Source organism: Atractosteus spatula, chromosome 4 (genome assembly GCF_055471065.1).
Source record: "Atractosteus spatula isolate fAtrSpa1 chromosome 4, fAtrSpa1.hap1, whole genome shotgun sequence".
Taxonomy (NCBI): domain Eukaryota; kingdom Metazoa; phylum Chordata; class Actinopteri; order Semionotiformes; family Lepisosteidae; genus Atractosteus; species Atractosteus spatula.
In genome coordinates, this window is record NC_142709.1 from 11312630 (window position 1) to 11326582 (window position 13953).

The 13953-nt window shown below is 34.6% G+C and overlaps 1 protein-coding gene across 1 annotated transcript; it reads right to left on the reverse strand.

Moving 5' to 3' along the window:
* Nucleotides 1–516: 516 nt before the first annotated feature.
* Nucleotides 517–13744, reverse strand: dpt (dermatopontin). Its single transcript, XM_088912963.1, has 4 exons — nucleotides 13248–13744; nucleotides 2933–3058; nucleotides 2546–2653; nucleotides 517–1848 (listed from the first exon to the last, which is right to left on the reverse strand). Exons 1-4 carry the CDS (start codon nucleotides 13520–13522, stop codon nucleotides 1782–1784), a joined length of 576 nt encoding a protein of 191 aa, XP_088769089.1. The 5' UTR covers nucleotides 13523–13744; the 3' UTR covers nucleotides 517–1781.
* Nucleotides 13745–13953: the final 209 nt, after the last annotated feature.

A 13953-nucleotide genomic window follows, 5' to 3' on the forward strand; every position in this document is an offset into this window, starting at 1 on the left:
TTGCTTAACTTTGCTGGAAAACAGGTTACAATATTACGGATGTCAAAATACTTAATATTTAGGTTTTACCACCAATGTGATTTTTAAAATTATTAAAACATGAATCAATTGAATATATTATCTTTATGTTTTGTTCTTCCTAAACAAATAATCAAAGAAAATATTTATTTTTCATTATCTTACCTAAATGTTTTAGATCAGACCATACATTAAATATGTAATATGTAAAGATAATGGTCTACATACTGTACAGATTTACACTGTGGTTACAATAATAAATATAAATAATATAATATAAATATTAATAAATAAATATAATAAAGTAAATTAAATCGTATAACAAAGAACTTACCTTTGGGGAAGCATTAAGAATGAATTAAAAAAATAAGGAAATCCTGTTTCTGTCATGGTTTTTTAGATTGTTTGTTATCTGTGGTCCTCATATCTGTAATATTACATTTTGTTTTGTCAAAAGCTGACACTTTTAAGAGTTTAAGAATTCACAAAGAAACAACATTTACAGTAACATTTTTATTACTGATGGCTGCCAGGAATTCTGAAGGCTACATCAAAAACAGAAGACCAACAAAGTAATACAAGGATGACATAAGGTAGGCAGTGAAAAATATAGAATAGACACACACAATTGCATTGAGGTAATTCATCAAGACAGGTATAAAGACAAGGAGATTTCAAGTGTGAAATGCGACAAGACCAAAGATTATAACAAAAAATGTTTAGCCTAAACTTGTACAAGCATATTCAGTTTAGAAATAACTGAGAAAGAGTAGGGAAGAAGTAAACTGTGGTTACAATTTACAACATATCATAAAAAGTGGGCTTTTAAAAACATCTACTTATGTGGAATTATGTCAAAATACATTAACAATTGTTTGGTAATCACATAATTTATCATTTTAAGGGTGTGAGAAATTGCTGGGACTTGAAATGATCTTGTCCCATGACAAATTGTATATTAAATGTATTATGCTACACAAAGTATTTCATCTATAAATGCTAAATAATAACTAAAAAATTTATAGTCCCTATCAAAGACTAATTATTTATTTCATGCTTTAAAGTATATATTTTCATATGGATAAATAGTTTAAAAAGGTCTTAACAGGGATAAAATCCAAAATTATGGCACAGTACTGACAGGAAGTGTGTTTAGAACTCTCTGTACTGATAATGGCAGATCTCCTTAGAAAAGGCTTACTCTGCAAGAGGAAAATGTTTTCAGCAGGGCAGGTACAAATTTCTGAAGGAGTTGAGTGTCCCACTAATTCTAACATCCACTATTTTAAAACATACATAGGTTATTGAAGAGCTGCTTTGTCCTTTGTCCATAAGTCCATTGTCTAAAAGCATTCTCTGGGTTTTGAAATTTGAAGTAGAGACAATACAGTATGCAGTGCATACCAGATTTGATTTACTGGTAGGTTCAGGAAGTAGTGAACAATAGGAACTTCACTGAGCACAACAAGTGAAAAGTTAAGTGAAAAGGCCAAGACATTTAACTAAAGTGAAGAGTTCAAAAAACGAATGTCTCATATTTGTTATTGGTGATTAAAGAACAGAGCCAGATGTTAAGATGAGTAAAAAAAACAGTAGATTACAGATAGTGTTTATATTCAAATTACAAGAACAGGACTTAACTGATGATTTCAACTGTTAGAAATCATTTCAATCTAGTATGTCATGAAGGCTGAAAAAATACTGTACTTCCAATACATGCTGAAACAATTTCAACAATGTAAGTCTATAATAAGAGGAGGCTTCTAAAAGTTTTCGAAATCACAGTCGAACTCTGTCATCCTGCATAAAATGTACTTCCATTTTCGATCCCTGAAATAAAACACACATGCAAAAGATACTCATTAATGGAATCCAAATGAATGTGTTTCTTTTCCATGGTTTTAAAGTTGTACACAATTGCACAATGCAGCTATTCCATTTCTTTAAAGTGGAGGACAAGCCTGTAATATTCACTATTTCTATTAAATATAAGCAAAACCTAGAGTTCAATAACTTCAAATGCCTTCCTATAATTTAAACCAAAAAATGTAAAGTCAGATGAGTAACCCTACTGAAATGTAAGTATGCTCTGTGGACACCATTTTGTGTTTTTTAACTGTACTATTGCTGTTCTTATTTAATGTTCCTGCTTTGAAAATAATAGGTTAAAAAGAACTGACAGATGCTACACAAGGCTTAATTCTATTACTTTGGAAGACTTCCAGGCAATGAAAAGTCTATCCCTCCCACTAACATGTGATTGAAAAAACAATGGATTTCCTGCAAATGACAGCTGTGTTCAGCCACTGTACCTGCACAATGGGAGATGAATACAAGCTAATAATAAGTGCAAAAAAAACCCTCCAAAAACAAGTCCTTGCACTTTAAAAAGCGAAAGCAAAGTACTGTATGTTTTTCTCACCAAGGAATCCTTCCTTGAGAGAATTTTTATTATCAGGTAGGTTTCTAAAAAAGTGAATACAGCTGTTCAATATCAAAAAGCAGATTTTTGATATGCCCAGCTGACCTGAGAACACCGCTGAATGTAGTGGCTGCCCCCCTGATAAAGTAGCCGTAGTTCTGAATGACCATATCCGCCTCTTCTTTGTAGTACGAAGGGACTTCATTGGTCATCCTTTAAGAAAGACAAAGGAAATATTTGGCATTATTTATCTGGTAACGTCTCTTTGAGAGACAAGAAATATTGATAAATATTTTCTATGGCTTCATAGCCAATTTTGTGGAGTAAACAGAAATATTCATATTTTGTGAAATAAACAGAAATATTCATGTACTGTACATTAAAGCTGAAGGCTGAAACTACTATTTCTGTTACAGGAAAACAATAAAGTATTGCCTCAAAATAACTACATTTCTCAGGGTAAGAGCATCCACTCACACTAGATATACTTACCAACATGAATAAGGGCATCTGCGACTGTATCTACAGCAGTAAAACTGCCATTCGCGGTCTAGGACTTCACCGAAGTACTGGCTTTGGATTCCAGCCACCAGCCCATTCCCGGAGCAGGTCGAGTACCTACGAACTCCAACACATTAGCTTGCACTTTCAATGCACTAATCATTACCAGCTACCAACAGGCACCGCAAGATACAGACGTACTGTATTCGTTCTCACTCTGCTACATTAAATCTTAAATTGACATTCTCGTCAAACTGTTGACTAATTATTGACCTCATTTCAGTGGTTAATTAGAGCAATTAAAATCAAATAAGACTCTCCAGCCCATCAATACACCCAGAATCTGAATGGAACTTGGCAAGGTACAGAAGGGCTTATAACACAGAAATGTCAGACTGAAGTCCATTAGGAGAAGGCTTCGAAAACAATTTACAGGGTAAATTCAATCCGTTGAACACTATTAATGTCAGAGGAGACTTGGATAATCAACACTATTTCATTTTGAAACTAGAGATGTGGTTTAAATTCCTCTTACTGACTCAGTTAATCCTTTATCATATCTTTAAGGCAAGGAGTGTTTTTGAAAGGTATGGTAAGCTATAAAAAATCACGTTGTTTTCAAGAGGGAGTTGTCTTCATGGTTGGAAGGCTTTCTCTGATACTTTAAAACATTGGAATTAATTAGGATTGCTTGTAAGAATTCCCAAGATATTTAACCGTGTACCTCTATCTCAGAAAGCACAGGAGTGTAAATAAATACACCAGTGAGGAGAAAGTAACAATGCCTGAAACAATTGAATTTTTCCTTCTATTTATGTTCAATAACCTCTTAAACCAATACAAGGTTGTGGATGCCAAAATGCATGTTTTCAAAAGGACAACTTAGAAATGTCAATTACCCTTGATTGACCCCTTTTGTGTCCTGCAAAAACCCACACAAACACACAGAACTTAGAAGGTCCACACACGATGCACAATGCCAGAATTAAAGCTAAATATTATGAGGCATCAGCACTAACCTCCATGTCACCCTGCCACCCCAATTGAGTTCTGTTTCACCTTTAATTGATCTTTAATTAATGATACTTTGGTCATACCTGTGTTCATGGACAGGTCTGCATTTCTGAGTTTAAAGCCTTAAAACACTTTTAAATCAAAAATCCTTTTGTTGATACCCAAACAGAGTTTTGAGTCCATGTGTTCAAATGAGTATAATGATGACTGATTTTGCCACTGTTTTTAGACAAAAACACTCATTTGACATTTTGTTTATGATTTTAACTACCTTTTGTTTACTGCACCTAACTAGTATTGTCTGAATATACACATATAATGTAATATATAAAATTATACTCTTTTAACTTCATATGATTTAAATTGTTGTAGCATCAGAGAACTGAAATCTGTTTGAACTGTTGTTTCCTACATTGTGCTTGGTTCATGTGAAATAATAATTGCTGTCTTTCTGTGTTGTATGTACAGCCCAGCTTCAGATCATTTCCTTCCTTTCAACACTTGCTAATTCTCCTGCTTTCGCCTTTCATAACATTTTAATCACGGCGACCTTTCCCCGAGATGGAAATGGGACGGAATGGGACGTGTGTTTCCCAGTGTAACACAAAACAGAATTTTAAGTCGATATAAAATCATTAAGATGCAGATTAAAATGAATGACAAAAGCAATATTACAAAAAATAAAGGCCTAGGTTTGGCACAAGCTTAATCTCCTGAGGTAAGTTGATTTCAGAAACTTTAAAAGCTTACAAAGGGATTTAAACCTAAGTAAGATGAACCCATGCTGAGATCAATTAGCCTAGTGGACAGATACCTGCTGGGGTGTATTAGCTGATAAAACCACAATGGTGTAGCTGCAAGTCAATAATACTGCTACAGTTCTTCCAAACCAGGGAAACAATGATGCCCAACTTGAGGTTACTGATGTTTTATCAAGTCAATATACCCATGTGGAGTGGTTTATTGTACATCCTGCAAATTATCACCTACAGGTATTGACACTACAGGTGTTGACCAGATCTGTTTTAATGTTTTTTTGTTGTAAGCATTCCTAAAAAAATGTTTCGTTACCTGTGTCTCAAAGCAAAACAGCGCAAATGGGTACGTGTTAGAAATGTCAAATTAAGAGGAAAACTAAAGCTTTACTGACCAAGATTTGTAATTATGATGAATAAACGTGAATTAAGGTATGATGGATAATGCTGTTATACAAAGGTAGAGTCAAGATTTATACATATCTGCATCAATAAAATATTGCTTTTATAATCTTTTACAGGAAATAGGGACACTTTGTTAAACTAGCTCAGTTGATGCAATGGGTTAACATAATCTCAAAAGACCTACTGTACCTGAATGAAGGCGACTATAAATGTTAAGATAAACTGAAATACTCCATGTAATCTAAAGTTGTTAAAACACTCAAGAATTTATACAATTAATTATGAAATCATAAAATATGTCACCTCACCAATTCTTGAACTTTTCCCTGTATTTTTAATTTCAGAACTGTTGCTGGTCTTAGATTGCATAGAAGAGACATATATATATAGTTTTATAATTATAAATATATAATATATAATTACTTTCAAATATTTTTAACTTGTACTTTATTGCAAAATACGACTGTTAAAAGGTGCTTAAAAACCAATTAATCTGAGAGAGATGTAAGAATCTTCTGTACATTTTAATCAGAAAGAGAATCCATCTGCTATCTAAAATATACATATATATAGAGAGAGAATAACAGAAAAGTTTCAGGCAGGATATAATTGCCCTAAAACTCTGCTGATCACTACATTAAAAATCTGTTTGAACAGCTACAGCGAAACAAGAAGTTTCTAAGGCTACAAGAAAATGGATTTGAGACACAGCTTGATGGCTTGCCAAGAAAAACAGGAGAACTCTGCCAGGAAGTTCATTCCTCCTGACAGGACACAATAGTGGCCGCCAAGACGTTACACACTGTACAAAAAAAATTCAAAGAGTGAGAGATAAGGAAACAGAGAAGGACTTCATCTAGGTTTTTAATCAAAGACATAGTGGAGTGAACATTCTATTTCCACTGAAACACTTGTAGCAAATGAGGCTGCTCAAGTTAGTATAGAAAGGATGGAAAGAGTTTTGGTGCATATTAATAAATGTTTCATGTGCAGATTGTAACTATAGTCAGTATTGTAACAATATTCCATCTGGGATAAGGCAGCAGGTAAAAAATGGGATATGTAAGAATCAATTATTCCCTTTCCTTATGCTGTTCACTGTGGTGTGAACGCTCTATAAATAGAACTGATTCAGAACAGTTCAGGAGCAGAGATCCCTGTCTTTTTGTGACAATTAAAGTGTGTCTTTACTAATGCTATATTGTACTGCAAGGTTTGCAAGACATTATCAATAAGTCTCACTTAAATTAAACTATATTACTCCAAAATACACTACATTCAATGGATTGTATCTGTAGTATATGTATCCTTTTTATGTTTTTCTTTCAATTGATCACCCAGGGTTCTTTCACTTAGACACACAAAATCACTGAGAATATCTTGGTAGAACTTTTAGACCCTAACCCATCTGTATGAGGTTCTAGAAGTAACAATTACATGACCTAATTCAAGCTCTTTAAAAAAATAGCAAACAGGACTGAAAGAAGAACAGCAGGTAATGAGAACACAGAATAATAAAGTCGCAGCATGTTGTGTATCACATTAATCCCCTAGCTTCAAAAGTAAATTAATTTATGCATTGTGTTTGCTGTTGTCATCTTAGCATAGTGCAATAACCTTTGCATTCTAAATTAATGGCTTATAATATGTTTTTCCATGGTGAGGGCATGAAAATAAGCTATAAAAATAAGCCAAAGGTATCTATGGGAATTTTTACACACATATAAGTCCATACATTATATTGGGGATATTATATTCTTCACATAGAAAAGTAGCCCCATCCCAGCATAAACAGAGCTTCTAGTATGTAATAAAACTAACCTTTAGAGAATTTCTATTTACTGTATGCAGATGAGTCGAAGTCAAGATTGGATGTTATTATTAATATTATTATTTAACAATAACACAGACTTCAGGTTCAGATAACCACTACCATCACAGACTCAGCCTTTCAAACTGGACTATGCAAATATCTGGTTCCCTGTGTCACATCCTTTGTGAAAAATGCAAAGTTGAAAGAATACAACATCTAGGCGGCCAAAAAAAGGGGACTGGTTTGGTTGCTTGCGCTAAGAATAACAGCTTTTATTGAACCGACAAGACAATCTCTGGTTAGCAGTCACAACTGGGCTGCAACTTGCTTATGTCTTCCCCCATTAACCAATCAGAGAGCTCCTTCTTACCTTGACTCCCCTAAGACTGCCTAAGACACACCCACACGTCCTACACACTGGGGCCAATAAAGGGGCCAGTAATCAAATGTGCATCAGTCCTACTGCGGCACAGAGGTATTCTACCTGAAGACAATGTTTCTCACTTTATTCAGTAACTGATTTTTGTAACTTTAATAGGAAGAAACATCAATATACAAGTTTTGTTCTGCTATTCATTCAATTAACATTCGTAACCATAAAATACTGCACTACTCTTCCAGAATAATGTAGTGTAATCCACATTAATTGACTAGGCTATCGAATATAATTTATTTTCATTTGTGTTTTATAGCATGTCAAACTATTGTGACTACAGTAAACGTACAGTAATACTGAATATACAATTTTCTGAGATGTAAACCAGGTTTGAACCAGTTTGAATGCTGTGCACTCGTCCTGACAAGCCAGCCTTTAAGCTTAACAGAACACTAACATGTCACAGGCTGATGGATTAAAGCTGCTATGAGTCATATCGTTAAGCAAAAGACTGGTGGTTCTGCGAGCAGGCCTCTAAAGTGAACATCTTCCTAAGTTCAAATGTTGCAATGGTGGGGAAAGGCATCTTTTTTGCTATATGTTTTTTAATTTTTTTTTCTATATTTATTGATTTGAAATAGGCTTTCTTTTTCACATCTATGATAAAGGGTAACTTGCTGAAATTGGAAAATCTACTTATTGAGATATACCCAAATACGTCCCTTTATATATGTGGAAATGATCGTATTCTCTCACTGTTTTTCTCAATTCTTTTCCCCTTTATGGTGCAACTGCCTACGATATAACTGTGAATGCTGTCATCCCATGAATACAGTGACAGAATTAAAGGATGACCCTTGAGCAATAAATACAGCTTGTGTTGCTTTGGTCTTGACCCATATAGCAATTCACATTTTCTGTTTTCCCTCAAACTAAGAGTTTCTTCTTACATTTTCCATGCTGTTACACTATTAAATGTCTTTACTTATTTTTGCACGTCAGCCTGCCAAAATGTTTTACTCTCTTAAATTTAGAACGCTCGAGTGGTCTAAAAAAATAATTTATTAATCAGAGTTCACTGAATTGCTTTTAAGACCTGGTGGTTTTCATGCAGCATAGTGGAAGTCACATGAATAAACCATAAATACATAATCACTTAAAGTGCACTTCAAATTAACACGATAGTAAATCATAGATTGCTCCAAATTAAAAATACAGAGACTTATTGTAAAGTGTTACCATTTTTTCTAAGTGGAAACTAATTCTGAACAAAAATGTCTAGGTCTTGTGATTGAGCATTAACATTTTCAGACAAACTCTCTGTGCAGCCTTGTGCCTATTGAACAGCTACTTCTCATTCAGGTTGTCAGTAATAATGGCTTGAAGCCGATGTGTTCCAAGGTTTCTGTGATTCTGAGACTGCAATTGCTTTGTATCGGACAGAGAGAGAGCAGTATGTACTAGCAATTTATCACTTCGCAATATTCTATTTTTTTAAAAATATCATTGGACCTACTCCAACATTTGAACAAGGTCTGTGATTTTCCAACACTGAGGGCTCATTTGAGAAATAGGCTAAAAGATTAATTGGCTAAAGTATTACAGATTACTGTACATGGATGCCCAGGGGGAAAAAAAGGTTGTAAACCTACAGCTGTGGACTGAGAAGAAGAAAGTTCAAGGTAAAAAGATTACTATACAAAGGTGATTTCTTACTGTTTCTGTAATACTTGTTGACAACTTAACAGGTAAAATCTTAAAGTTTACATTGCTTGACTTAAACTTTTCAAACTCAGTGAAAAGATCAAATTAAGCTTTGCTTATGCATATCATAGTTTTTCAAGGCAGTGCAATGTTAAATAAACATTCACTTGTGGATTAATGCCAATGAATGTTATCTTAAAGGAATGCAATGTCCAGATTTGGCAGCTCCAGTGGGATGGCACAGTCCATCTTTAATCTTAAATCCGATAAGAAACTAATGCCTGCATTGATAACAGCAGTACTTGAGTTCAAAACCATTGAAGCTTCTTGCTCACGAAATCTAAAGTTTGTTAGGGATCCTCCATCTTCTTAGTGACATGTATTCATGAACGTTATAACACTTACACTTCCTCCCTCTGTATCCATGTTTGCTAAATATTCTGATGAAGAATCCAGTGTAGATACAGCAATTCTTTCAATTCTGGCTGGATATGACTGCAGTACACAACATTGTCACACTGCATCTCATTTCCAGTAAATCATACAGTTTGGTTACCACAGATGAATACAAACATAGGTGCTAAAAGGTAAAATGAATAGAATAATAATGAGACCAGACTAACTCAACAAACTAACCTTAAATGTGCCAGTTCCATGGAAATTAAAAGTGTTTCAACTATTCCTATTAACACACTTCAACATTCCTATTATTAACACACTTAATTTTATTTAATGAATTTCTGCCATACAGAATCATAGAAATAGTCCTAGTAATACTATCCCATGTTTGATTATTACTCTGGTGTATTGCTGACAGCAACAGCAGACCTGGCTAATTGAGGCTTAAGACAGCTTCAAGTGTTTACAGCCAGTGTTTGGCTGTTGAAGAGATGCTGAAAGGAGACACAATTAAGGTCTCAGGAAGCTCCTGTACTGTGCTTCCCAGGCAAAGGCCTGTCAACTGTTGCTGGCCACGTGACCACCTATCCACAGACACTTGTGTAGACCTGGTGCTGCACAATGTTGTAGCCGTAGTCCTCCAAGGAGACAGACAGACCCACTATTAGGAGGAATTCACTAATTTCTGGTGTGTGTATACTATACATCAATTGATGCTGTACATGGAATGCATCTCATATTAAACTAATATTATGGGTGTTCTTAATTCTGATCCTAAAAAAATTTGAACACATCTTTTATACAGTATGCCTTCATGAAAACCAATGATTTGTTTTTTCGGTTGTTCACATCGATGTTGTAGAACCACATGGAAAAATATTATGTGGTGAATTTTATTATTTAGCTCGTTCCTGAGGGATGTCCACATACAATTTCATTCCTATTACTTTCCCTACATGCTTCAGACAAGCTGGAAGTCCTAGTATAAGCAACCCAACAATTTTAAAGTAAAATTAATTTAGCTAAAAAACTGTTACCTTTATGGTACTGGTACTGTAATTGTATAGACAATAACGGTCAGGGTTTAGTTTTTCTCCAGATAAAACTTTGTTCCTAGGAACCTCCTCCACACTGGAGAAAAGACTTTATCAGGGAATGTTGAGGCTAAGGGAATTGCAGAGCAACAGATTTTGAACACAGCTGCTGTGTCTAAAAATCTCACTTAGAAATATTATCGGTGTTCGGAAACATGATTCAGTGGATTTAAAGATGAAGAAAAAACTAATGTTTACATTGGCAGATTGTTAAAACATCTGTGGTACTTATCTGTTACTGAGAATTTTAATTTTATTCAGTTGTTTTATTTGGCTGTATAATACACAAAAGTCTGCATTGATAAATGAAATAATCCTAGTAATATAAATAAAAGTAATAAAATAGTCCTGTAAACCAGTGAACATAAATAAATCAGCTTATGCTGAAATAATTTTTATTCAGTCTATATTCAACTATAAAATAGAAGTATAAAAACTATTAAACTCATTAAATAAAACATTTTGATTAACTAATGTCTGTATAGACAATAGTGGGATTTGGAATAAACTCCTCAGTTTCTCTGCTGTAACAATTTTCTCTGTCATGAGAAATGTAAATTTGTTTATACTGTTTATATAAATAAAACTGGCTTGTAGTTTTAGGGCTTTGTTTCTATTTCTAGCGATCCTAATACACTGTAAATCACCTAAAATACCAAAAGAAGAAAATGATTTTTATATGCCATTAATAGTGTCAATGGGGCTGTGCCTGGCTAGTCTGTAAAACCACAGGTTATTCAAGTTCAGTTTTACAGTTTACTATTTAAAACAACAAATAAAATCCCCTAATTATATCTGTTTTGTAAGTTAATGCTATACAAGAGGTCTATAAAATTCAATATGTAGTATTTTACGTATAAATGCACAGGCAATTACATACATTAATCAAAGAACAATTTTAAATTAGAAGATGCATTTTGCTCCTTTTTCATCAGCTAATTAATACAAAGATTTTATTGAGACATTTCTTGAAGGATGCCAGATTATCAGCACTGATAGTGGTTGGGCAACTCGTTCCGTATTCCTAAAACCCTTTATGTATACAAAAAGGTCTCAGTTTTAAATACACTCCAATACAGTTTCTACTTCTATCCTCTTTGTTTGTGTTTCAATGTTTACTCTGAAGAAGTCCATAGGACTGACTTTGTCAATGTTTTTAAGAACTTCAACTACTTGAATCTGTCTCAGTCTTCTCTGTCTAACAATAAAAAGGCAGACTCAGCCAGACTCTTTTAACCCATCTTGGTAGGAATTCCTTTGAGTCCAGGCATATCTCTGGTTGGTCTGATTCCAGAGCAGCAATATTTTTCTTGCATCTTGATGACCAAAATAGACAATCATAGACAATATTCTAAATGAGATCTTACAAATTCATTATACAGCTATCTCCCCTTAATTTAAATTCTACACATTTAACTGTATATCTTAAAATTCCATTCTTTTGCCTTTTACTGCTTTCCCACATTTCTTGGAAGATAAAAATAATGTGCCTGGATAAACTCTTAAGACTTTCTTATAACTGTCCTCTGTAAGCTTGGTGTTTATTTTACTTTTATAGTTTTTATTTTTCCAACCTGCATGAAACACACTGTGCAATGTGCTTTTCCTGTCAAGAGAAATGTAAATTTGTTTATACTGTGTATATAAATAAAACAGACTAAGACTCAGTGTTTGTTAATCCTCCTTGGTATCATCTGTGAACTAGACCAGTTTGCATCCTATAGTGTATACCAGAATGTAGATCGCTGACATAAGTTAGAAAGAGGTGTGGTGCTAATACAGAACCCTGTCGTTATCTACTAATTACATGTGAGCATTTACTCCTTATCTGTACCTTCTTCTTCATGGCCTTTAATCAATTCTTATTCCAAATACATGTATTTTCTTAAATACCTCCTGCCTGTATTTTTTAATTAATGTATTATGAGAAACTTCATCAAACGCCTTCTGAAAGTCTAACTAGACCTTATATAGGTATTTCTGTGTCCATTAAATACCATTTCATGAAATATACTATTAATGTTGAGAGCTGGGTTTTTAAAAATTCTTTTAAACTAACAGAATTGCATAGTTTACACTCCACTCCGAATACGTGTCATTGTTTTAACAGTGCCTAATCATGAAAGCCCAACAGGACTGGAGGGAAAGCAAATTTTCTGAGGAACATTACTACAATAACAAAAAAAAATCAGTGAAAAATAAAGGTTACAGGCAAATCTAAATATGTATGTATATAAATTTATTTAGAGATACAGTTTTATTCACACACTATGCTCGTCAAGCCCTCATAAACTTCATCCTCTGATTCTCCTCTGGATTTGTCTCAAATAAACAAGGCGCTTTTGTTGCATCTGGTCTTTTAAATATTGATTGCTATCACTAACCCACATTTAGAAAAGCTGCTCGTTCAGAAGTTGTTTATGCCTTCACCCCACAGCAATTACAGAACAACATAATTACTATTTACAATACATGGGTACTGTACATCCAGTACAGGGAGCACTCTCAACCCCTTATCCCTTCATGTGGGAATTTACCTTCAATCGAAATGATTGATTTTCTTTCAGCAATCTATATCTTAAAGTGTTAATAATGATAAAAAAAACATACCTGGAGGCTGCTGCAGGATTACAGCCATCGCTTTTACACGATCAAGGATGTCCAGCAAAGATCTAGAATCTTACTACCGTATGTTTTACTTACATTTCTCCTGGAGGTCACATTCAAGAGAGGTCAACTGCCTTACCATTCCATTCCAGCTCGGTTGATGTCGTCCCACCAGCACTCAGTGGGCTCTCCCATTCCAACCGGGGTAGGCTGGCACTCGAAAGTCCAAAGCCTGTCCGAACCCTCCTCTTTGCTGAAGTAACTCCTGATGGCCACAATGACCTCACCGTGGGGGCACTGGAAGTTGAAGCCCTGTCTATACATGTTGACCCAGTCTTCATCGGGGATGTAGTTGGGCTGACCAGACACCACAGCCAGGCATGTCAAAACCCACAGCAGGAGCATCGATTTCATGGCGCAGGGTCTGTGCTTACAGGCACATCTGGCTTCTGTAGTTGTGTTGGCTCAAATATAAGGAGTACTGGACATTTGGTTCCCAGATGTTAAAAAACACAATCCAAAGGCAATATGTCATTATTTGCAATGACAAGTATTGCTGTAAATGAACTGCACTCCAGCTCTTTAAAATGAAAACATGGTGCTGTTCATTAAAAGAAGGCAATGATTTGGTAGTGTGACTTAAACCAGGCAGTATTACTGCTTTCTTTTCCAAGATGTCACTTCAGTAACTGTTTTATAAATGAAAATAGTTTTTTCCAGGGGGGATTTCCCCAAATTTAACTTCTTGTTCTTTCCGATTTTCACTTTAATGTGGCATCAAAGAAAAGTTTTGGAAGAAACTTTGAAACATTATTTATAGGCTGAATTACTGGATGCTTCCCAGG

What these genes read in the sequence shown, in the direction of transcription:
- dpt (XM_088912963.1), bottom strand. Translation starts at nt 13,522, where the DNA reads ATGAAATCGATGCTCCTGCTGTGGGTTTTGACATGCCTGGCTGTGGTG. An exon ending in AGATGCCCTTATTCATGTTG is followed by an intron (nt 2,654 to 2,932) that starts GTAAGTATATCT and finishes TCTTTCTTAAAG; the next exon opens with GATGACCAATGAAGTCCCTT. An exon ending in ACATTCAGCGGTGTTCTCAG is followed by an intron (nt 1,849 to 2,545) that starts GTCAGCTGGGCA and finishes GTTTTATTTCAG; the next exon opens with GGATCGAAAATGGAAGTACA.